The sequence below is a fragment of the Eretmochelys imbricata genome, chromosome 25 (assembly GCF_965152235.1).
Source record: "Eretmochelys imbricata isolate rEreImb1 chromosome 25, rEreImb1.hap1, whole genome shotgun sequence".
Taxonomy (NCBI): Eukaryota; Metazoa; Chordata; order Testudines; family Cheloniidae; genus Eretmochelys; species Eretmochelys imbricata.
Window position 1 is genome coordinate 8,993,183 of NC_135596.1, and position 24,471 is coordinate 9,017,653.

A 24,471-nucleotide genomic window follows, 5' to 3' on the forward strand; every position below is an offset into this window, starting at 1 on the left:
AGTGCTGCTGGCCCGGCCCGGCTAACGCAGGCTCCCGGCCCGCCCTGGCTCTGCGCGCCTCCCGGCAGCAGCAGCATGTCCCCCCTCTCCGGCTCCTACGCGTAAGGGCAGCCAGGGGGCTCCGCACGCTGCCCCCGCCCCAAGCACTGGCTCCGCAGCTCCCATTGGCCGGGAACCACAGCCAAGGGGAGCTGCAGGGCAGGACCTGCGGACAGGGCAGCGCGCAGAGCTGCCTGGCTGCGCCTCCACGTAGGAGCCAGAGGCGGGACTGCCGCTGCTTCTGGGAGCCGCTTGAGGTAAGCGCCACCCGGAGCCTGCATCCCTGACCCCCTCCCGTACCCCAACCCCCTGCCCAGCCATGATCCCCCTCCGAACCCCTCAGTCCTAGCCCAGAGCACCCTCCTGCAACCCAAACCCCTCATCCCCAGCCCCACACCAGAGCCTGCACCCCCTGCTGGAGCCCTCACTCCCCCCCCCACACACACCAACCCCCTGAGCCAGCCTGGTGAAAATGAGCGAGTGAGTGAGGGTGGGGAGGAGAGTGAGCCACAAAGGGAGTGGGGGGATGGAGTGAATGGGGGGGCGGGGCCTTGTAGAAGGGGTGGGGCCTCAGAGGAGGGGCAGGGCAGGGGGCGGGGCAAGGGTATTCAGTTTTGTGCAAGTAGAAAGTTGGCAACCCTAGGGTTTTGACATATGTTCTGGTTTTCCTCCATAACTGTGAGGTCTAGAACTTTAAAAGAAAAACACATGCAATCAAAGATTCTCACATACACTTGCCTCTGGGTGCTGGGGCTTTAAGAAATACCCCAAATATCACAAGATTTGCAATAAATTCACCAACGTTGGCTTTGCTGCCTAAGGGACGCATAAGATGACTGGCTGCATTTAAGGGGGTCTGTGGAATGCCTGGAATGTAGCTACAGAGTCCTAAAATGTATCTCCTGGGATCCTAAAATGTGGCCCACATGCTCTCTCCCATTAACCATATGGTGAGAACAAAGCTGTTTTTAGTATTGGCCTTCTCAAGCTATTTCTAGACATCTCCCAAGGACAATGCAAGCACACACGCAGGTCCCTTACCGTAATAAAGTTTAGGCTCTTGTGTGTTTTTCCCATCATATTTCCCAAGAGACATTTTTACTGTACCTTTGTTTGGCAGGGATAGTACCTCCTTGTCCATCTACAACATGCCCACCATGCTACGGTTGTTATAGGAAAATAAAACAATGATTAGAAAACACAGGCCCCAGTCCTGCATGAAACTCTGTGTTGGGTGCAGGGGGTCCATCTGCACGGTGATCAGTACAGAAGCAGGGCCATAGCACTGTCTAGTGATTAGAGCCTAGTGATTATGGGACTGTGGGGGGGAGGGTCAGGATACTTGGATTTTATTCCTGACTCTGCCACTGCTTCATGCAGTGATCCTGGGTAAGTCTCTTCACTGCTCTGTGCCTCCATTTCTCCATCTGTAAATTTGGGAAAATAATATCCACCTCACAGTGGGGTTGCGTGAGGCAAACTCAGCCCTTGGGGAGCGCTATGAAGAAGGAAACACATCATGTAATAAAATGGTTAAACATTTTGGCCCAGAGTCACAAAGGTATTTAGGTTCCTAATATCCATTGAAAGCAATCGAAGTTATGACCCTAAATACCTTTGTGGATCCAGGCCTTTGGAACTAATGCCGAAGGGGAACATTTCACGCAACAAACTAAGGCCGTGATCCACCAAGCTGCTCCTCATGGGTGGGCGTCTGTGACGGCACAGAACCTGGCCGATGGATTTCAGTGGGGCTCTGTGTAAGTGCTGGGATCCACCCACAGGAAGCAGCTTGCAGCATCACGGTCTAAAGAAATAAGGTCCAGATCCTCAAAAGTACATAGGCTCCTAACTTCTGAGTTGGGCCTAAATGAACAAGATCCTGGTGCAGGTGAATCATTTCCTTTTGCTGCTGCCTTCCAGGTCCTTAAAGGTACAGAGAATATGTAGCCTGGTTTTTGGGAGCTAGCAGAAAGTGAAAACAAGCAGCCAGGCCTGGTCACAAGTCGAGAGCTGCTGAGCACCCATGGCTCCTGATGAAGTAACTGGGCTCGGCAGCCCCTATGCACAGAAAGGTGTTCAGTCAAATGCTGTCGCCACCATCCAGTACTGAGCAGCATCCTGCTTTGGAGAGGTAACTGTACCTGCAGCAGGTGAGTAACTTAATTCCCACTGCAGCTAAGTCCCACCCCTTGCCTATCCTCATTGGTGGTGACACTAGCTAGCTCCCGCTGGGCCACTTCTGATAGCGTGAGATTCCTTCAATGAGACTGAAGTAAGGAGACACGTCCCAGTTTCTTCTGCCCTGGGCACAGAACAGAGTGTGAGTGAGAAGGAGCCCACCCTGCTGCGCTCAGCACTACCAGCAAGGTAGGGAAGGGGTTTGGGAGGGGTGATGGAAAGGCCCCAGGGCTGAGTGAATAGCCACCCCGTTCTGCCGAGCCCTTCCAATGCAGATTTCACATCTTTAAGAGCAGAAATGAGGGAATCTCTGCTGCTGGAGCTCAATAAGCGTTGGGTCGAGCCATATAAATCACACTGCAGAGAGACATTTCCCCATGGCATTAGACATGTCCTGAAGGGGACCCTCCAAAACTGCTGAGAATAGCGGGATTAGCAAGGAGGCACATTCCCCCTGTGAAAGAGAGTGAGCTTGAAGTTTACAAGGCAATACCCATATGCCATGCTACATTGAGTCAGCTCCTCTCCTGGCAGGTTGCCTTGGCAGTAGAAGGCACGGCCCAGGCAAATTTAACAATCCGGTGTGGGATGAGGAGGGAGAGAGTGCTATCTAGTGGGTAGAGCAGAGGACTCAGAATCAGGACTCAGGGTTTCTGTTCCCAGCTCTGCTACCAATTTGCCAGTCAATCTTGGGCAACTCTTAGCTTCATCTCTCAATTTCCCCACCCGTAAAATGGAAATAAGAATGTCTAACACTAACGAGTGTTCTGAGGCTTCATTTATTGGCTCTAAAATGCCTTGAGAGCCCCAGGGGAAAGGCACTAGAGAACTTCTATAATAGAAGGTTATGTAATATAGAGTGCAGTGAACGAGGCAGAGGCTAGGGTAACAGGACACGGTGTGGCGTGCATCCCGACATGATGTGCCCAGAGATCAAGACACCCCATTTCTAACACAGGGTGCAGGCTAATGGTACCTTGATGGAAAGATCACACGACTCAGTGTGCCATGATGCATCTCAGTGGCAGAGCACAGAGCAACAAGCTGGCAGTTCCCTATGCCAGCCAAGTACAGGCCTCCTGCGAGAAATCAAACGTCAAGTGTTTCGAGGCAGTTGATGCTGGTGCAAGCAAACAAATGGAAGAGAAGGGACATGTGCATTTGAAATCAGCAACTGGCATCCCCTAAGCCAGTGGTTCTCAACCCATGGCCTGCGGTCACTTGCAGCCCATGTGACATCCTCAGAGCCATACGGGTAATATATATTGAGTGTGGATGTGGCCCACATAACACAGAGAGCTGCATATGCAGCCCACAGTGGTAAATAGGTGGAGAACCACTGCCCTAAGGTTTGGCTTATTTTGGTGACAAGTCCGTAAAGAAAGGTTGCATGAGTCTGAATTTTTGGATCAGGCCGAGCACCGCCTTGAGCCTCCATGAAGGCTACACTATGTCTTCCCATTGCTCGTACACAGCAGTCTATTGAGTGGCTTGGTCTGGTGTCATGTGTCACGGAGTCCCTGGGCGATGCTCTGGAACTGCTCCCCATGAAGCCAGTCAGGACTCTGGGGCAGTCTCCTTTCTGTGAGCAGCCTGTCTTCAGGACACACAGCTCACACAGCTTCCACCTTCCTGGGTCTGACCTTGGAGCATTCAGCATCCTCTGCCCCTCCGTGCGCTTCCCCCAGCGAGTCCGCTCAGGCAGGGCTCCTGGGGAAGCCAGAGGGTCCTGCACCCCAACTTCGCAGTCAGACGTGACTCTCAGCCAGCCAGTAAAACAGAGGTTTATTAGATGACAGGAACATGGTCTAAAACAGAGCTTGCAGGTGCAGAGAACAGGACCCCTCAGCTGGGTCCATTTTGGGGGGGGGGGCAGTGAGCCAGACAACCACGTCTGCCCTTCATTCCATGTCCCAGCCAGCCCCAAACTGAAACTCCCTCCAGCCCCTCCTCCCCTGGTCCTCCTCCTCTCCCAGGCCAGGAGGTCACCCGACTCCCCTGCTCTCCAACCCCCCAGCTCCCACCCCACAGGGGGGAAGGGCCCAGGCCACCAGCCGCCAGGAAACAGGGCGTCGGCCATTCTCTGTGTCCAGACCCCTGCACACACCTGCCCTGTAGGGCTCTGCAATGACCACACACCCCCACCCCACCCCCCAGACACCCAAGAACTGCATAGGGGAAACTGAGGCACCCCCACAATATTCGGAGGAAACATCAAGAACAGTCCCACTTCGTCACATCATGTATCATGACGGGAGGCATCTTCACCTTTAAACACTGAAAGGGTTTTGATTGCCTCACTGTCGGAGATGTGGGGAGAGGTGGGAATTTTGGAATTTACACCCGGCGTTTAGCTTCTGATAGAGAGCCCAGGCTTCACTTAAAACATCATTATGTTCCTTGTTCAGAGACTTCCCCTGAAACAGAGACAGAGCGTGAGAACTCAACCCAGAATGAAAAGCCTGAAGGCCAAGTTTAAGAAGACTGAAGTGAGTATTGCTGAAGGGGGGCTGGGGTTTCAGTAGGGGGCGCTCTCCTTTGTGGCACTGCCAGATTGATGCCCCAGCATGATGCTAGCGGATACTGTGCTGCTGTTTCTCCATTGAGAAATGAAACGGACACCCTAACTGCGATCATTCATTTTTGAACCCCATGGCATTTTTGCAAGAGTGAGGGTATTGCCACCCACGGCCAAATGACAGCTCGGGTCATTTACATTCGAGCAACCTAAGTTCCCCCCCTGCTGTTTCAACTGGATGCAGCATTATCCACTCCTGGTCCGTCACCTAGGAGTCACAAAGGGTGTGTTTCATACTGTCAGCTTGGGAAGCGCTCTGGGCCCCCTCTGTATGAAGAGGACGCTGAAGTCATTATCTTTCCAGCCAAGGGTTCACCAGAACTAAATCTGAACATCCCCCGCCATTGGCTACTGGAGCAAAGCGTCCTGGCCAGGCTAGAATGACGGCCTCCTCCCCTACTCTTGTGCTGTCCTTAGTCAACTGGTCTTTCTTTTCACCTGTATGTGTTACTCTAGTTCTGGCCTTCCATCTTCTGGGGCATGGCCAGTATCTGTGCTGTCTCACGTGGCCACCGAACTGTTTGCTAAATTCCAAATCCACTGCCTAACGCTGCCCTCCTTTACCTCCCTGCACTCCACTGCGTGCCATGGGGTTGCCCAGGGGTAGCTGGACTCCTCAGGGCAGTGGTGAGTCTCCTGGTCTTCACCTGAAATGGTACAGCTGCGCCACTTCAGTGTAGATACTACAGCGACGGGAGAGTGACAGGAAACCGAGACAACTCACAAGGCTTCTTTGTGGCCTTTACATCTGCCGTGTGAGCAAGTTTCTTTCCCAGTCTGCTCTACAGACGGTACCACCCTGCTCCCTGAGATTTGGCTTTATTAGCAAAACTCTAACAACAGCACCACAAAGCTCAGATCGTGCCTTTTGCCCGGGCTTGACTGCTCCTAGCGTTCCTCCCTCCAGAGTGCTCAGCCCGCTCTCTAGATCCTCTCTTGAAAGATCCACTCCCACCTCCTTGACTCAATGAGCCAGGAGAACCCCCTTGATCCTGCTGGGAAAGGGTTAACATCTGCAAACAGGGTGGGACACTTCAGCTAGTAGTCCCATTGAAGTCAGTCGGCCCAACTGTGCTCCCACTGAAGTCACCAAGACTACCGCAGACAGGACACCAAGCTGGGAGCCAGGGGAACGTAGCTCTGTTCCCAGTTAGCTTCCTGACTCATTGTTTGACCTTGGGCAAGCCACTGCCCCTCTATGCCTCAGTTTCCCCATCTGTAAAATGCGGATAATACTGCTCACTCACCTTTGCCAAGTGTTTTGAGACCAATGGATGCAAAATGCTCTAAAAGTGTGAAGTATTCTCATCACTCCTGGGAGTAGGGTGAGCAGGATTTGGTTCATTGGGCTTCATGCCAATGGCCTGAAGAAGCTGTTTCTTCCCACTCTCTGTGGAGTCCAGCATATAGACTGGTTTTTCCTGACAGAGGGTCATTCTCTATAATATCGCAGTGCGAGAGGGTGCAATCACTGAGCCAGTGATTCAGCTGTTAGAAGTGGCTGCTTCTGTGCAATGGATCAAATTCCAGCTGGAAACAGGATCGTTCCAGAGAAAGGAACCGAAGGAAGGGGAAGAAATAAAGAGGGGAGAAAAGAAAGACAAAGCAGAGTAAAGGAGAGGGAGCGTGGGGAGCGGAGGTGGAATTTTAGGCCACGATTCTACAGCCAACTCTGCATGGACAGATCCTTGTGCCTGACAGAGCCAGCTGCAGGTTTTGGGATTTTGTATTGCATTCACACAGCGAGAGTGCATGGTCAAAGATCGTGGATACGCACTCACTGAGCAGCCAGACGTGCAGTTATGTCTGCTCTCCACCTGGCACAGAGAGCTCTGGGTGGATCCATCCAACAGAACAGGGTCGCCGGCTTGCCATGGTACAGGAGAGGTTTCTCACTCAGGTTTCCAGATCTGCAGAGCCAAGCGAGTCAGGTTTCCACTGGGGCGGAAGTAAGCCTAGGAGGCAAAATCAACACTCTTCAATTATTTAGCAACAAAGAGGAGGACTCCAGAGGGCCAGCTTTAGCTTTGTGCATGCCGTGTGGATAAAAGGGCACTTCCCCTCCCAGCTGTAAGATGAAGGCAGAAGGGACGCTCTGTTTCCCCATGTTATTTATCCTCACACCTTCTTGTCAACTGTCTAAATGGGCCATCTTGATTATCACTACAAAAGTTTTTTTCTCCTGCTGGTAATAGCTCATCTTAACTAATTAGCCTCTCACAGTTTGTATGGCAACTTCCAACTTATCTGTATGTATATATATTTCTTCTTACTAGATGTGCTATTCTGTGCACCCAATGAAGTGGGCTGTAGCCCACGAAAGCTTATGCTCTAATCAATTTGTTAGTCTCTAAGGTGCCACAAGTCCTCCTGTTCTTTTTTTGGAGGAGGAGACTCTGTGGATCACCCATATGTGCAGATGAATGGAGCTCAGAATAAAAACACAACCTCAAATTAGAAGGCAGAGAGAGAGCACTCTAACCTTGGTGTCTGGGTGCCAGGGCTGCAGATTTCATACCAAGCAGACACAGAGCTCTCATCTGAGGAACTGAATACTGGGTCCACATTCCACAGAAATAGGTTCGCGTTGGTACTATTTTTTAAATTTTTTTTTAATTTAAAGTTTCTAGGCGAAGTAGCATAGTGGAAGCAGGATGCACATGCCTGAGATGTTAGTCTCAGCCCTCTCCTTGACTCACCGTCTGCCTCTGGAAAAGTCACTTAGCAATTCTGTGCCTCAGTTTCCCCAGTCTACATAAGGGGAATAAAGATACGCACCTCCTTTGTAGATCTATGGATTACAAGCGTGCCTAGTGCTAGGCGTGGGGATCACAGTGGGCATTTAAAGGCACATCCCGTTAATATGAAATATTGCCCTTTAAAGCTATTAACCGGTGGGATGGCTCAGCAGGAAACAAGAGGTTGTCAGCCAGGTCCTCTCCTCAAAGGGTAACATTCATGACAAGCCCTGTGCCTCTGGACAGGAAGCCCAGTCTTCCCTTCCCACTGACATTCTCCCCCCAACTCCGTCCTAGCGACTAATGTAGGGTCCTTCCCCTGGGCATCTGTGCAAGGCAGAGCTGAGCTTAACTCTTTGCTCACCAGGGTCCTGGAAGTCCCAGTGCATCCCATCACACCATGATTTAGGGGGATTTTACTAGCCGAAGCCCGTGATTCCTGGCCCCCTGACTCTGATCACGCCAAAGTAGGCATCCAAACTGCTTCAGCCTTCTTCAGAGCCCCATGGAAACAGTGACCCCAGTGTCAGCAACAGGGTAACAAGCCGATGTTGCTGTTAGTAAAGCAATAGTTCATATTTGGGGGTGGGCATCCCTATGGCCTGGGGTCACTGTCCCTTTGATTTGGGGTGGGAATCCTTGCGGGAGGGGTGCCTCTGCTCCCCCGGCTTTGGTTTGGGGGTCCTTTCTGCGTTCCTGATCCCCTGCCTTGGGGGGTGCAACTGCTCCCCCGGCTTTGGTTTGGGGGTCCTTTCTGCCTGGGGTTCCTGATCCCCTAGCCTGGAGGGTGTCTCTGCTTCCCTGGCTTTGGGGGAGGTCCCTGATGCCTGGTGTCCCCACTCCTCTGGCTTAGTGGGGGAGAGGAGGAAAGAGTCTCTGCTCCCCGGTTGGGGGTGGGTGGGTTCTCCGTTCCCTGGCCCTGTGGGGGGGGCGGTTTGGGGGGGTCCCCCCCGCCCGTGGCGGCTCTGCTCGGCAGTCGGGTCTCTCCGCAGGCAGGGGGCAGGCGCCGCCCGGGCTCCCCCGCCGCCGGCCGAGGGAGGGAGGCGGATCCTCCGCTGCGGCTGGAGCCCGGCTCCGAGGGGCGGCAGCGCCGGGGTCCGGCGGCGGAGGGTCCCGGCCGGCCGGGCTGGGTGGGTGGATGGCGGCCCGCCCGCTGCTGGGCACCATGAAGCAGATCTGCCTCTGCGCCGCCGCCTCCTTCGCGGTACGTCCCGCCCGACCTTCCCCGGCCCGGCCCGGCCGCCGCCGGCTCCCGCTGGGCATCTGCCGCGCCGGGGGCCGGCCCCAGCTCCCCGGCCGGGCTGCCCCACACCCCTGGCCCCCCAGCTCCCCGGGCTGCCCATGCCCCCCTGGCTCCCCAGCCGGGCTGCCCCACACCCCTTGCCCCCAGCTCCCCGGGCTGCCCATGCCCCCCAGCTCCCCGGCCGGGCTGCCCCACACCCCTGGCGCCCCAGCTCCCCGGCCGGGCTGCCCATGCCCCCCAGCTCCCCGGCCGGGCTGCCCCACACCCCTGGCGCCCCAGCTCCCCGGCCAGGCTGCCCCACACCCCCCGGCTCCCCAGCTCCCCGGCCGGGCTGCCCCACACCCCTGGCTCCCCAGCTCCCCGGCCGGGCTGCCCCGCCCCCCTGGCTCCCCAGCTCCCCGGCCGGGCTGCCCCTGCCCCCCTGGCTCCCCAGCTCCCCGGCCGGGCTGCCCCTGCCCCCCTGGCTCCCCAGCCGGGCTGCCCCTGCCCCCCTGGCTCCCCAGCTCCCCGGCCGGGCTGCCCCTGCCCCCCTGGCTCCCCAGCTCCCCGGCCTGCCCCACACCCCTTGCCCCCAGCTCCCCGAGCTGCCCATGCCCCCCTGGCCCCGCAGTTCCCCGGGTTGCCCATGCCCCCCAGCTTCCCATCCGGGCTGCCCCACACCCCTCGTCCCCCAGCTCACCGGGCTGCCCATGCCCCCTTTGCCCCCCAGCCGGGCTGCCCGTGCACCCCTGGCCCCCCAGCTCCCCGGCCGGGCTGCCCATGCACCCGCGGTTCCCCAGCTCCCCGGGTTGCCCCTGCCCCCCTGGCCTCCCAGCTCCCCGGGCTGCCCATGCATCTCTGGCCCCACAGCTCCCCGGCTGGGCTGCCCCATACCCCTGGACCCCCAGCTCCCTGGGCTGCCCTGGCTCCCCAGCTGCCCGGCCGGGCCGCCCCACACCCCCCCCCCGGCCCCCCAGCTCCCCGGCCGGGCCGCCCCACGCCCCCCCGACCCCCCAGCTCCCCTGCCTTATCTGGAGATCAGCTGGATCCCATCCCTGCTAGAACACCTGCAATTCCCTCTCCTGCCCACCCTATCAGTTGGTGCCCTGGCCTAGGCTCCTTGTCTTGCCCCTGCCCCTGTGTGACCTCGGGGGAGCACAGGTTATATCTCCAGCCTACCCATCAATTTCCTCATCCCCAGGAGGTTGATCCCCCCACTCCCTGCCCCCTACCTACCTACCTGCCCTGGGGTTACTCTAGGCTGCTGGCACCAGCGTGAGCTCATGTCAGTGAGATCCTTAGGAACAAGGCAGCTCTTCCTCGTGGGATGTGCTCCCCAGAGGAGCTGGGTGTCTGTGGCTTCTGTTGATTTCAAGATGAATTGCGGGGCTCAGCACCCATCCGGCTTGGTGGTGTCAGTGTGGCCCGGGGTTCTGAAGGCTGGACCATCAAAGGTGGCTAGTGGTAGCATGGGCCCTGGGATTAGGAGTAGTTTAGGAGCCGGTCTGCAGGGATAGACGACATTCCCCGCTCTCTAAAGGTGACTTCCATTTTCACTGCAGCTGAATCGTCCTTTATAGGCAGCCACTCTCTTGATTTAATTAGGAGCCTCAGTGCTTTCCCCCTCCACCGGTGCTCGGTGTCATTGAATTAAACCTGCACCCCGGCCCTTCAGTACCCGGGGAGAGCAAATGTGGAACCCTGCAGCCCCGATGGGGTGGTAGTGATTGTGACTAGGCCCTGAGTCTGCAAAAGTTTGTGCCCATGCTTAGCTGCGTGCACCGTGATGTGCAAATGTAAGCACATATGTAAGGCTTTACAGGATCAGGACCTTAATGGGGAACTGTGGCTGCATCTTGACTGCAAGGAGACAAGCAAGGGATGAAACCTATGAGAGGTGTTCTTTAATCTGCTGGCATGGGAGGGAGGTGAAAAGTGGCGTGTTCCCACAGATTTCCATGAATTCTGCTGTGAGTTTTCTGGGTAGAGTTCAGCTTGCTTGGTTCCCAGGTGTTGGTGGCGGCTTGCAACGCAGACCAGTGGATTCTCAGCGTTTTACAGAAAAGTAAAACGCAAAGCTGGTTACAAGACAAAAAGAAAACTTCTCTGGCAGGCACGGAGATCAAAGCGTGATGTCAGCTGGGATTCCCCGGAACCAGATTGCCAGCCAAACCGCAGGGAGTTCAGAGAAGAGCAGCAAACCCGCAGAGAGGCTGGAGGGACTGTCTTGTGAGCACTGCGTCAAAGAAGGAAAGCCGTTTTTCAAAAGCAGTCACTGATTTTGAGGGCCTCGGTTATTGGTTGCCCTCTGATTTCAAGAGGGGTTTGGTGATGGGTGCTGGGCAGCTCTGGAAATCAGGCCCCAGGTGTCTGAAATTGTGCAATGAAAGACCAGTGGCATGTCTATGCTATGGGCAATACAGCGCTTCCTACGGCTACGGAGGGGGCTCGTCTGTCGATGTAGGTAATCCCCCTCTCCGAGTGGCAGCAGCTAGGTGGGTGGAAGAATTCTTCCATTGACCCGACTACGTGTACACCCAGGGCTAGGTCAGCTTAACTCTACGGCACTCGGGGTGTGAAAAGGCGATGGCTAGATGGATGGGACAATCCTGTCTGCACAGGGGGTTAGGTTAGTTTAATTGCATCGCTCAGGGGTGTGGATATTTCACACCCGTGAGGTCGTTATACTACCTTGTTTCCCAGCGTAGACCAGGCCTAGGCTGATCTAGATGTGCAGCGTGGAACAGGGCTGTTGCACCCAAAGTCAGCCGACACTTCTGACAGAGCTGGCCCAAAAAGGGGGCCTGAGCCTGACTCTGAATTCAAGGGGAGTTTTGCCCCTGTGTTGTTCTCTTTATTTGGGTTCTTATCCATTGCCCGTCACCACGGTCTCAGGGCACCCAAGAAAAGAAACCCCACATAGTGAAGAGCATAAACACCAGGGAAAGAGCAGAATTATTTAGACCAGCAGAAGGGGGCGAAAGCACTAGGGGGAATTGGATAAAATGAAGAAAATGTAGGGTAAATATCAGTACAATCTTCTAAGATTGCGGAATGGTCTCCCTCAGGGAAAGGAGCCCCATCAGCCGGTCCCTTTCAAACTAGATGGGACGAAGCTTGAGAAAATAGAGGGGAGCTTGAGAAAATAGAGGCAGCGCAGCCCTGCCTTGGTTGAGGGACTGCACCAGATGGGTCGAGGAGTCTTTTCCATTTCTGATTTCTGTGCATTGCGGAGACCATGTCGTGCACCAATCGTGGGGACTCCATTGTGGCACTGAGTGGAATCCTTCGTGCCTGGGGTGTGTCAGTTCCCTCTTAAGATCCGACTATGGCTAAGGAAGCTCAGCCGAACAGCCTGCAGTCGGCCTGCCTGCGGAACTCATCTGCCCCATTCCTGCAGTACTGTGAGCTCCCCTCCGGGGTTAATGTGTTTATCCTCGCGGCACCCCCCTGTGTTAGGGCAGTGATGATATTTCATTGCACCGATGGGGAGCAGAGGCACAGAGAGGCTAAGGCCCGGATCCTCCAAGGTATAAAGGTGCCTAACAGCAAGATCTAGGCCTAAGTGACTTGCCTAAGGTCACACAGGGAATCTGTGGCAGAGCAGGGAATCGACCCTGGAGCTCCTAGGTCCCCGGCTAGCATCCCAACTTCCTCTGTTGGATGTATCCTTTTCTCCTCCCCATCTGGTGGGCTGCAGTAGGGCTCCGAAGTCCCTGATTTTGCCCCTGTTTGGGTTTCAGAGCCACGACTGGGGTAAGAATGATGAGAAGCTCCTGCAGGCCGTGGACTACAATGACCCCGAGAAGGTGACGGCTCTACTCCTCCGCAAGGGCCTGGTCCCCACCAAACTGGACTCGGAGGGCAAATCCGCGTGAGTCACTTCCCCCGCTAAAGAGACTGGGCCAGCGTCTCAGTTCCCCCCATCTCTGGGTTGGGGGTGATAGCTTTAAGGCACCGTTGTCCTCTCCATAGTGTGGGGCCTTGCCTGGGCTGTGGCGTATGTGAGAGCAACCCGAAGGCTGCTCTCTCACACTCTTTTCTTCTCACAGCTCCCCTATTCACAAGTGGCCCTATGGTAACAAACCAGTGGGCGTGGCCAAGAGTTGATCAGCAACCCTACAAAAATAAACCAGAGAGGAAGAGACTGGCAAGGAAACAGATTAGTAACAAGTTGGGGTTTTTAAAGGATTTTTTGTAAATACAGAAACTTCTCAGACTCTAGCCTTTTAAGCAGAGGTGGTGGCGGGAGGGGTCTCTGGAGTATGAATGGTGACGGGAGCTCCCCGATTGTGTCACAGGTTCCACCTGGCTGCAATGAGAGGGAACGTGGACTGCCTGGAAGTGATGCTCGCTCATGGAGCGGACGCCATGACCACAGACAGCTCCGGTAGGCAGCGCGGTCTGACTCCCTGATGTGACGTGACAGTGGGGACGTTGACTTGGGCCATTTTGAGCTGGACAAAGCAGTAGAAAACATTCTGCTGAGACCGCTCCTGTACTGTGCAAGGGGCATAGGAATTAAATGGGACCTTATGGATCTCTGCCCTGTCTAGTTTCTGTGTTTCCCAGCCATAGGATCAACCCCATTCCTGTGGAGCTGCCAAGCTTCCCCTTTCTGAGGGGTGGCAGGCTCCTCTGGGATCCTTTAGTCCAATCTCCTGGTCGTTCGCCAACCCTTCCCGGGCTAAAAGGGACGGATCTCTCCAAATCCCTGCAATCTCTGACTCAGCGGCTGAGTAAGCTTGGTGATCCTCGGAAAGAAGGTGTCAAAGCCGCTCACCATTCTTACTTTAAAAACTCCCCTGCAGGCTTGAGCTGAGCACGGGTAAAAGGGGTGATAAGAAATCTTGTGTCTGTCAGAGCCCGGCTGCATCTTAGGACCCTGCATTCCACGGCAGTCCTAACGGCAATGGTTAGAGCAGTGGACTGTGTCCCAGGTGGATAAGAATCATCACGCACTTGCTAATTGCTGGCAATGGTTCTGGTAGTGTGTGTAAAAGCCATGTCTGGGACCCGCCTCCTTCCACATACTAGCGTGTTCTACTGTGCTCTTAAGAGGGGTACGGGCATCTCCTCTGCATGCTTTGGACTCAGAATAAAAATGGTCTCAATATTTTAAAATGTACACTGTAGGAATAAGAACAGGAGGACTTGTGGCCCCTTGGAGACGAACAAATTTATTTGAGCGTAAGCTTTGGTGAGCTACAGCCCACTTCATCGGATGCATTCAGACTAACACGGCTGCTACTCTGAAACTTGGCCCTATAGGAATAGCTTCAATGAGATCCTGCAGCCTGCTTTGGGCCGGGCTTTTGTTGCATCTCATGAGCTAAGCAAGGTCTGGCCAGTTTGCTCTTTGGATGGGAGACCTCCATGGGCCACTGAGGTGTTTCAGGAAAGGGGTGTTGGCGATTCAGTGAATGTTCTTCTCTTTCTCCCAAGCTGATAATAAAATAGTGCCCCAGCTGGGTGCTAGGGGGCGCCGTGCTGCTGGATTTCCTGTTGTTTGGCTCCTGACCACTTAGAGCAATTCCAGATCTGATTCCATGGTGCTTCTCCTCATGCTAGGAGAGTTAACCCTGGATTCCTAGTCAGATTCCAGCTTGGCAAATTACATTGTCTCCCTGTTTTTCTCGTGCACTTCTTATTGGATAGAGGAATCCCCATTTCTTAAGCCACCCCGTAGCGCTGCTGTGAACTACTGTATTAACTAGCTGTTGCGTCCTTCCCCAGAGGTGGCTGCAATTTGGTGGTGGGTGACGTGATCCATGGATATCGATTACCTGCCTCGGGGTCAGGGGCAGGGGTGGAGAATAAATTGTTTCGTGCTGACGATTTGTTTTGATCTCCTTGGGTGCACATATAAAGGATCGCCATCATTATGATTACCTCTTGACCTGCCAGTGTGTCTCTTTCCAGGGTACAACGCGCTCCACCTGGCCGCGAAACACGGCCACCCGCAGTGCGTGAGCAAACTACTGCAGGTAAGAGCAGAGCAGAGCAGTGGGAGCCTGGAGTTCAACAGGGAGGGATGTGTTCATTGTTGGTGTTAAAGCACTGAAGACTGGAGATCAGGGTACAGGGAGCTTGTGGGGAATAGAGCAGCCCTCGTAAGATTCACCTCCTTGCGGATGCTCCTGGCCATGTAGAGATATTGTCCATGTGACCGTTCAGTCTAAAAAACAACCTAGGCAGGGTTGGAATTGCCATCTGGAAGTGAAATCTCCATACTAGGGCTGGTCAAACATTTTCCATCTAAACTGGTTTTCAATGGAAAATTGGGATTTTGACCAAGTGTTTTGTGAAGTGTCTGCTTTCCGGGGAAAACTTGTTTATTTGGCTTTTTGTGTGTGTGTAAAAAACCAGAATCCCTCAAAAACCAAAATATTTTGATTGGGGTATGCTGCCACAGTGCCTCATGGGAGGTGTAGTTAAGTTGCCATGTACCTATTTTCCTCTATAGGCTGAGCTCCTTGGCCAGACTATGTCTCCCTTGATGCACTATGGCCGGGGACTCCCATGATGGGCCTGCCTCCCCTCGCCAAGAAGGGAGACCATGGTGCATCATGGGAGTTGTAGTCCGACCAGGGAGCACTGCCTATAGAAGAGAATGCGAGCATGGGGCACCCAACCTACAGCTCCCATGAGGCACAGTGGCAGCATTTGAGACATTTAAATTTTTCAAGAAAAATCTTTCAGCGTGCAAATTTTTGGTGAGAAAAATGGGAAAATACCCATTTTCTGACCAGCTCTGTCCAGTCCATGAATGACCCCCCGAGCTGTTTGGTCTCCTCCGGAGGCTATTACATGAATAGGTCAGCAAGATAGAGTGTAGGTCAATACATCCCATCCCTCAGCCTCTCTCTTCTGCCTTCCCTATTGAACCCAGCAACGAGTGACTGGATATCCAGTCACAGCAGAACTCCACAGCTTAGCATTACACTGTGGGCACCTGCAAGGAAAAGGGAACCTTGATCCTGGCCAGTTACCCTTCCTTTTGTGGGTGACCTCAGACGGGGCCTTGCTGAGCCAGCCAGGGATTTGCAGAAGGTGTCACCATAGAGCAGCCGTGCCTTGGTGCTGTGAATGAGGGGACGGTGCAGTAGTGTAGTCGAGAGTAAAAGCGGGAAAAGGGAGTTTTCCGACTTCTCATGTGAGGAATGTGTTTTTTAGTTCAGGTTAGTTTACCTGTGACGTTTTGGGGGCCCTGCAACGCTGGGTGCCTGGAATGCTGCACTGTTGTGGCTGACAGCCAGCAGGCAAGCATGCGGGTCACACCCTGGCTTCCATCTCCCTGTTACTGTTTGCAGAGTGACCCCAGTCCGGAATTTCCCCAAAACCACCTGCCTCTCCAGCATCCAGCCCTCTCCTGGAACACCCAGAAATTATTAACTTCATTGCCCCTCTGAAGAGTCAATAGGCGGCAGCTCATTAATGGAATTGGGGTTTGACAAACACTCTGATTTCAATCACAGCACTGCACTGGTTCACAGAAAACGTAAAACAAGGTTATTAAACAAAAAGTCAGAGGCTTGAGTGATCCCAGATGTAAGGAATAAAGATAAACAAAGCAGAAGTAAAAAGATGCCTCTAAGACTAAACCTTGATTTGAGAAAGTTACAGTCTTGGCCCAAGTAGGTTTCTCACCTAAACTTAGTTCCCAGGAACTTCAGCCCCCTTGGTTGAAGGACCCAACTTTCTGTGATTTCTAGGTCTCTGCCCCCTTGAATCCCCCTAGTGATGGATCACTACGGGGTTCTCTCCCCTTTCTTTTTATAACCCAGGAAACCTTCGCAATGTATTCTTTGACAACTAAGCCCAGACCAAGGTTCGCTCTCCTGTCACAGGCTTTCATAAAAGATCGTACCTGCTACACTTTTATAATATAGTAATGTAAACAATCCACTGAGTCAACTGCTTGTCATCTGAGGTTCAGACACCTTGTCTTTGCACTGGACGCTATCTTCTCCATTTGCTAGGTTGATGGCTTGGTTAACCTGTTATGTAAACATACCTTCGTTGTCTGCCTGACAACCAGGCTGGTCAGACAAGCAAATACACGTTCCTTTGTCTAAAGCAGATTAGTCTTATGGATTGCTTGCCCAACACACTTTAAGCACGTAATTCTGGTACATATAACTCTTTGTACACACCCCGTACATCTTAACGATTAGTGAGTTATGAGTTTTCCATGGATGTATTACAGGCAACCTTTCAGGTGTATAGCATGACAATGGTGCATTAGGTGTAGTGAGTAAGAATTGCTGACACCCAGTACTTACCCGGGGGTCTCTCTGACAAATTACCCACTTCTTTTTTTTTTTTCTTTACCCCTACCCCACCGGGAAGGTAGTGGTCACCTGTTCTTCTCTCACCATCTTTTCTGCCCATTAGGCATCTTGCCCGGTTGATGGAGCCGACAGCAGCGGTCGGACAGCGCTCCACCATGCAGGTCAGCAGAGCATCCTCCGCTCCCCCCCGCCCACATCTTAAACGCTGGTGTCAAATCAGCTGGGTAAACTGCCTGCTGGTAACTTGACTTGTAGTGAGGATGACAAGGGCAGGTGGCTGCGCAGAAGGGTGAATGCACAGGGGAGTAAGGGCCAGGAGTGTGCCCAGATTCCATGGTGATGGAGCCATGGGGCCTAGACAGAAGAGTACGCTCTCTCCAGTGTAGTATTTGCCATTCTGGGCCAGATCCTGGCATGGGGGAGGGCTATGGAGGGGCAGTGAACAGGGGTTCACGGTTCCTCTCCTCCTCTCTAGCTGTCAGCGGCTGCATCTCATGCTCAGAGATTCTCTGCGATTTCAAGGCCTCCTTGAATACCAAGGACAAGGTGAGGCAGTTCTTTCCATCAGGTTTATGTTTTGTTGACCTTCAGGGGGTTGATTTCCCCTGCACAGAGAGTCAGCACAAGCCTAGGTGCCTCTTCCGCTCCATTGGAAAGGTGGTATAATGTAGCAGAGAACCAGATGTGCAGAGATCACCTCACCCACCACTGAAATGCAGCCACCTCTTGGGTGGAACGCAGCAGCTGTTTAACAGAACACAACAATAACAGATATATCTATTTTACCTTCAGCTCCTAATGGATGTTGCTGTGTATGTACCCAAGATAGACAGAATAATGCCCGGTGTCAAAGGACATGAAGCGAAGAGGAATCTTGCATCTAAGGCTATATCTACACTACGGCCTCGGCAAAATTTATGTCGTTCAGGGGTGTGAATATTCCACCCCCCTGAGTGACACAAGTTATACTGTGTCAAGGTTCCTTCCCCACTCTGAACTCTAGGGTACAGATGTGGGACCTGCATGAACACCTCCTAAGCTTACTTTTACCAGCTTAGGTTAAAACTTCCCCAAGGTACAAACTATTTTACCCTTTGCCCTTGGACTTCCACTGCCACCACCAAATGTTTATCTGGGTTTATTTTTATTAGGAAAGCGTTGTTTGGAAACGTCTTTCCCCCCCAAAATCCTCCCAAGCCTTGCACCCCACTTCCTGGGCAAGGTTTGGTAAAAATCCTCACCAATTTGCATAGGTGACCACAGACCCAAACCCTTGGATCTTAAGAACAATGAGAAAGCATTCAGTTTCTGAAAAGAAGGATTTTAATAGAAGAAGTAAAAAGTAAAAAAGAATCACTTGTGTAAAATCAGGATGGTAAATACCTTACAGGGTAATTAGATTCAAAACAGAGAATCCCTCTAGGCAAAACCTTAAGTTACAAAAAGACACACAGACAGGAATATTAATTCTATTCAGCACAACTAAATTTCTCAGCCATTTAAAGAAATCATAATCTAATGCATATCTAGCTAGATTACTTACTAAGTTCTAAGACGCCATTCCTGTTCTGTCCCCAGCAAAAGCATAACACAGACAGACCCTTTGTTTTTCCCTCCCCTCAGCTTTTGAAAGTATCTTGTCTCCTCATTTGGTCATTTTGGTCAGGTGCCAGCGCGGTTATCTTTAGCTTCTTAACCCTTTACAGGTGAGAGGATTTTTCCTCTGGCCAGGAGGGATTTTAAAGGGGTTTACCCTTCCCTTTACATTTATGACATACTGCCGTAAGCATGTGCACAGCGCTATGTTGGTGGGAGAACTTCTCCTGCCGACGTAGCTTATGCCCCTCGCGGAGATGGGTTTTCACCAGATGCGCTGCAGCAGGCCCTGGGTTTTACGTCTCTGTTTAGTTTGCTTTCTTTGCACATGGTGTCCACCTTACAAAATAATATCTCGTCCAGCATCAGGAAGGACAGCCCAGTGGTTAGGGCACTAGCCTAGGAGTTGGGAGAGCTGGGTTCAGTTCCCTTCTCTGCCACAAACCTCCCGTGTGACCTTGGGCAAGTCATTTAGCCTTCCTGGACTGTGGGATAATAGCCTTGCCCTGCCTCATGGGGGGTGGTTAAAGTTTGTGAAATGCTTTGAGGTCCCCAGCTGGAAAGCGCTGTAGAAGAGCCAGGTGTCATTATGATTAAGGGAAGGGTTGGTGTCCATCCCTGCCTGGTGATGGGACAGTGCGTGCTCCATGGGCTCGTTGTCCGTCTGCAGTGGGGTCTGGCTCTGGACGGATGGGAGGCGGGTACCAGACAGCGAGGAGGGCTGTACAAGAACCTGAACTGACTAGACTATATCTGAGCCAGGCTACCCACTGCTGCTCATTTACCCTGTCCCCCCATTGACGTTCCTTCGCCATGCCCCAACTTTAGGATGGCTCCACCCCTCTGATCCTGGCAGCTAAGATGAGCCATTCAGAGCTGTGCAGGTACCTGCTGCATCACGGAGCTGCTGTGAACAGCAGAGACCGGCAAGGCAGGTGAGCTCTGAAAGGCCCTGGAAGGAAGGGGGGCTGGAGAGGCGAAGGTTAAAGTTTGGGGGTGGGGAGACTCATGGCAGAGAAGTGAGTCCTACCAGGCGAGCACCTGGGTCTGACTAGGGGCTAGAGGTCTCCAGCTGGCAACCTCTGGGTGAGCTGCTCAGGGCCTGGAGCACCTGCGTCTGACTAGGGGCTAGAGGTCTCCAGCTGGCAACCTCTGGGTGAGCTGCTCAGGGCCTGGAGCACCTGGGTCTGACTAGGGGCTAGAGGTCTCCAGCTGGCAACCTCTGGGTGAGCTGCTCAGGGCCTGGAGCACCTGGGTCTGACTAGGGGCTAGAGGTCTCCAGCTGGCAACCTCTGGGTGAGCTGCTCAGGGCCTGGAGCACCTGCGTCTGACTAGGGGCTAGAGGTCTCCAGCTGGCAACCTCTGGGTGAGCTGCTCAGGGCCTGGATCCCTCTTGACGTGGGGTGGGGGGGTCTGGACGAGTCAGGCAGGCACTGGCTGAGGCTCTGCGAGGAAGCGTCTTACAAAGCCGTAACCTAAATGGCCTGCGTAGATCCTGCCTTTGCCTCGTGTGGGCAGGGTGACGCCCCACCTTGAGATGGGGTTCCCCCGTGCAATGCCTGCTGGAGTCTGGCAGGGGTTCTCCCTCCCGGCCTGTTGCTGCGGGATATCCTGGCTGCCCCAAGCCTGATTGCAAACCTGGGCAGTCCTGTCTTCAGGGCAGAGAGGGGAGAGTGGGCAGGAGCAGGGGGAGAGAAGGGCTAGGAGAGTTGGCCCCAGCAGAGAAGGGGGTTCCCATCCAGTTCACCAGCCTCATGCCGCTGGCTCTGGTGGGTGAGTGGGGCCATCTCTCCCACCATCCCCACTGTAGAACAGCCCTGATGCTGGCCTGCGAGAACGGCAGCGTGGAGACGGTGGAAGTCCTCATCCACGCCGGGGCGCGGGTCGGCATGGTAGACGCCAGGGGCCAGGACGCAGCCCGCTACGGCCTGGCCACGGGGAATGCCTTGATCCAGCACTACCTGCAGGACGCCTCCCAGCGCCACTCCTGGGCCAGCGGTAAGGTGCCCTGGCCACGTCCTTCCCGGGGTCTCAGAGCACCTTGCGATCACCCATGCGGCAGCGTCTCGCCCCTGCCAGGGGGAGGCGGCAATGTCCCTGCTTTGCAGGTGGGGTCAGGGAGCATGGTGTTTCCCTGGGAGGGGGAGTTACCCGGGGCACCCCTCCTTTTACTCGCCCTGCTGCTCAAACTCTGGATGGGAAGTGCCTCTCCCTGGACTGGCCAGAGGGGGGTGCTGGAGAGCGATGGGCGGCACTTGCTTCCCACGGGCTGAGAGTGCGTCTGTCAGCTGAAGGGTAGGAGTTGGGTCCCAGGCTTGGATCTGCCACATGGCACCATGGAGCCCGGAGCCCCAGAGGGGTGTCTGTCTGTCTGTCTGTCTGTCTGCTCCCCCTCGAGCTGAGGGGACCAGGCCACGGGTGGCCTAGTGCCCCTGGTCCCTCTAACCTCCTGCTGGTTTCTGTTTCCTCCCCTCTGCCTCCCACAGAAGAGGAGTCGGCTGAGCGAACGTCGCAGGTAAAGACGCAGGGGTCCTGGCCTAGCAGAGAGCCCCGCGTTCCAACCGCTCAGGGGCTTCGGCAGAACTGGGCCGTCCTGACCCGGCTTGGCCGCGTCCCAGGGCAGGGGACGGGCTCGACGGGCTCGGACTGCTGCCCTCGTCGGGCTCGCGGGAGAACAGAGGTCCCGTGAAGTCCTCCTGGAACATGAGGCTTTTCAGGGGCCGGGGTGACTGGAGGGATTAGGAGCCCCTGGGGATGCTCCCGTCCTTGCTGCCCCCTCCCCAGTCGGGTTTTGCTGGGAGAGCTTCCGGAGCCCTCTCCCGTCGGTGTCTCCACAGACGGCATCGCCGAGCCAGCCTCTGCCCAACGAGAGGAACGGCAGCCCGAGAAAGAGGAAAGCCCCTCCACCGCCCCCCGGCACCTCCAGCCAGGTGAGGTGGCCATCGGCTCTGCCTCCCCCTCCCCTCCCCACACCCCAGCAGGCAGCCGCAGGAGAGCGTCCCCGAGCGTGTTGTGATGTTCCCGGGGGCTGTGGTGTTTCATGGTCTAGGCAGCTTCCGCAGTGGTGGTGACTCACCCTTTAGTAACCAAGCCAGCTGCAGCATTTGTGCACAACCAGGATGTAGCGATGGGGGGGGGCACAGCTGAGACAGCCAGGGAGGGGACCTACGTAAAGGGATTTGACCATCGAGCTGCAAAGGTGCTTATCTGGCCGCCACCCCCGTTGCATCTGGGCACCTCACAATCCTTACCAGGTTTATCCTCGTGACACCCCCATGCTGTGGGCCCCATTTTACAGATGGGGAGACTGAGGCCCGGGTCCCTCAAGGTCAAATTGTTGATTTCCATGGGAATGAGTCACCAACATACCTTCGAGGACCTGGGCCTGGGTGACTTGCCCAGGGTCATCCAGGAAGTCTGTGGTGGAGAAGGGAATTGAAGCCAGGCCGTCCAAGCCTTAGACTAATGCCCTAATCATTGTGCCATCCTTCCCCTGTGCAGCCCTAAGGCATTTACCTGCTCCCATGGGACCCTGCTAATGCAGGCAAGCTCTTCCCCCAGGCCTTTCCTAAGGGTGTGATCGACTTGTGTCCCTTGGCAGTAGAGAGAGACAGGCAGCCTGTGAGGCTTGTGCCCCTGGCTCTGACAAAGGGGCATGGTCCAGCCGCAGATCTTATGGGCATGGTCGATCTTATGGGCATGGGGGGGTTCTAGTTAATTTCTCTTGCCCTGGTCCGGTTGCTTGTCTGCAAAGAGGGTTTCCCCATCTGCTGTTCACTGGGTAAATGCCCCTTCCCGGTGGTAGGGGTGGCGTCAGCAGGCAAGGGCTGGATACGCCACTCAGTGTCTTTCTGATGACGGGGTTCTGGGGGAGAACAAGAACTCCAGCCCCCTCCCCTGCTCTGGATTTCCCAGTGCTGTCTGAGCCCCTCTTTGGCTCCAGCTGCCCGGCCACTGAGTGTCATAACCCTGCCATGTCGCTTAAGCTAAGCAGGGGCAGGCCTGGTCAGTGGCTGGGTGGGAGATGGTGAGTCAATAGGAAGTGCTCTTCTCTGAATTTATCTCTCGTTAGGAGACCCCATGCTGCTGGAAGTACCATCTGTCAAAACTTAGGTGTAGACCTCCAAAGGAGGTCAGCAGTATCATTGTCCCATTTTAGGGGGGGAAACTGAGGCACAATTTGCCCAAGGTCACCCAGCAGATCAGGGGCAGAACACAGGGCTCCTGAGTCCCAGCGCAGTGCTCTGATTACGCAGCAGTAGTCCCAGTATCATGGCCAAACTCTAGCTGGCAGGGCCACCCCCTTCGTGGTTGCAGTTGGGTCCGAGACTTTGCTTTTATTTCCATAACCAACGTGCGGTGTGAAACAGCTGCCCCACTGCCCCCTAGAGCTGGCTGCATTGGGGGATCGGGTGAAATGTTCCCTGCACGTGTGTGTAAAGCCATTCTGTCCATTTGGGGGGGAGGTGGAAGGCATAAAGGGACTTCTGCGGGAACGGAGCTGGGGGCTTATTGGCTAAGCCAGCCGCCCTTCTGGCGGCTCCTCGTTCTCTCTGTGTGACGACTGTTACTGTTTTCAAGCGCGCCCCATGCTCTCTGGAGCACAGCTCCCCTTCCACAGAGCGGAGCAGCCGGATAGTCACCGCCAAGCCCGCCAGGGCTCGCCCTGCCCCAGCTGACACGGTGAGGATCCCCTGGCAGGGATACCGGGATGGGGTGGGCTGGGTACCCACTGCTTTACCCTGACTGCCCCACCTCTGGGATTCCCCACAGGAGGACAGGGAGGCCTACGAGGAGATCGTCCGTCTGAGGCAGGAACGGGCTCGGTTCCTGCAGAAGATCAAGGGCTTAGAACAGCAGCAGGAGAAGCAGAAGCGGGAGGTACTGATGTGATTCCCCCGCCCCGCGAGGGCCAGAGCTGGGAGGAGCCGGGTGACTGGGCGGGTTGGTGGAAGGAGGATGGGAAGGAAGGGAGCTGCTTGTGGCATCACCTTGGCTATTGCCAAAGGGTCTTGCACTGGCAAGGTGGGTGGGGAGGAAATTGAGAGAGGACGTCTTGTGGCTGGGAATGCCTGGCTGCTCATTCTGCGGCTCTGAGCCCACGGTCAGACCTGCTGATGCGTGACCATGGGCAGGACCAGGCTGCAGAGTTAACCGTCTTGGACTCTCCTTGTGTTCCCACTAGCAGCTGGAGTTGGAGGAGGGCTCCCTACGCTCCATGGAGAAGCAGGTAGGCCAGGTGTTATGTCTCCGGAGACTGGACTCGGAGAGCTCTGAATGGGGGATGGGAAGGGGAAATGGCTTCATGTGGATGCTTCAGGGCATACGCTGGTCATCAGCTGGGGGTCAGGAGGAAATTTTGGGATGCCAGCGCCAGGTTAGGGATATAACGGGGTGGGGGTTACCCCGTCCTCCAAAGCATCTGGGATCTGCCACCATTGGAATAAGATACTAGACTAGGTGGAGCCTTGTGAAAGATCCACCCCACCTGGTTTGGAAGGTACGGATGGGAATTGGCGCGAGTGTCCGGATCTAATGATGTGTCTAATTCTCTGATCCAGCTAAAGGAACTCCAGCAGCAACTGGCGGACAGTGAGGGGGAAAAGGAGCATTTGGGGAAGGAGGTTGAAGTGCTCCGGAGCCGCCTGTCCTTGCTGGAGGTAGGCGAGAAGGGGACAGGGAGCTTTAGGTCTTACCGAGTCACGCAGGAGGCCAGTGAATTGTGGGACTTTCCCTGACGCTGGCGCAGGTGTGATAGGGAGAGTGCGGCCTTGTCTTAATGCATCAGCCAGGCGCTGACCTTGTCTTGGCACTATCATGTTG

General features: G+C 54.8%; 1 protein-coding gene across 1 annotated transcript in view; it reads left to right on the top strand.

The window, feature by feature from the left end:
* Positions 1-3,859: 3,859 nt before the first annotated feature.
* The window catches only part of ANKRD24 (ankyrin repeat domain 24), a 28,246-nt gene continuing 7,634 nt past the window's right edge, over positions 3,860-24,471 (top strand). The window contains 15 exon segments of the mRNA XM_077841841.1: positions 3,860-4,709; positions 12,502-12,632; positions 13,060-13,148; positions 14,681-14,745; positions 17,156-17,213; positions 17,528-17,598; positions 19,477-19,583; positions 20,459-20,724; positions 20,727-20,756; positions 21,135-21,163; positions 21,486-21,578; positions 23,230-23,331; positions 23,422-23,529; positions 23,834-23,878; positions 24,210-24,308. Of these exon segments, the coding sequence (XP_077697967.1) occupies positions 4,614-4,709; positions 12,502-12,632; positions 13,060-13,148; positions 14,681-14,745; positions 17,156-17,213; positions 17,528-17,598; positions 19,477-19,583; positions 20,459-20,724; positions 20,727-20,756; positions 21,135-21,163; positions 21,486-21,578; positions 23,230-23,331; positions 23,422-23,529; positions 23,834-23,878; positions 24,210-24,308 (1,389 nt within the window). The 5' untranslated portion in view covers positions 3,860-4,613.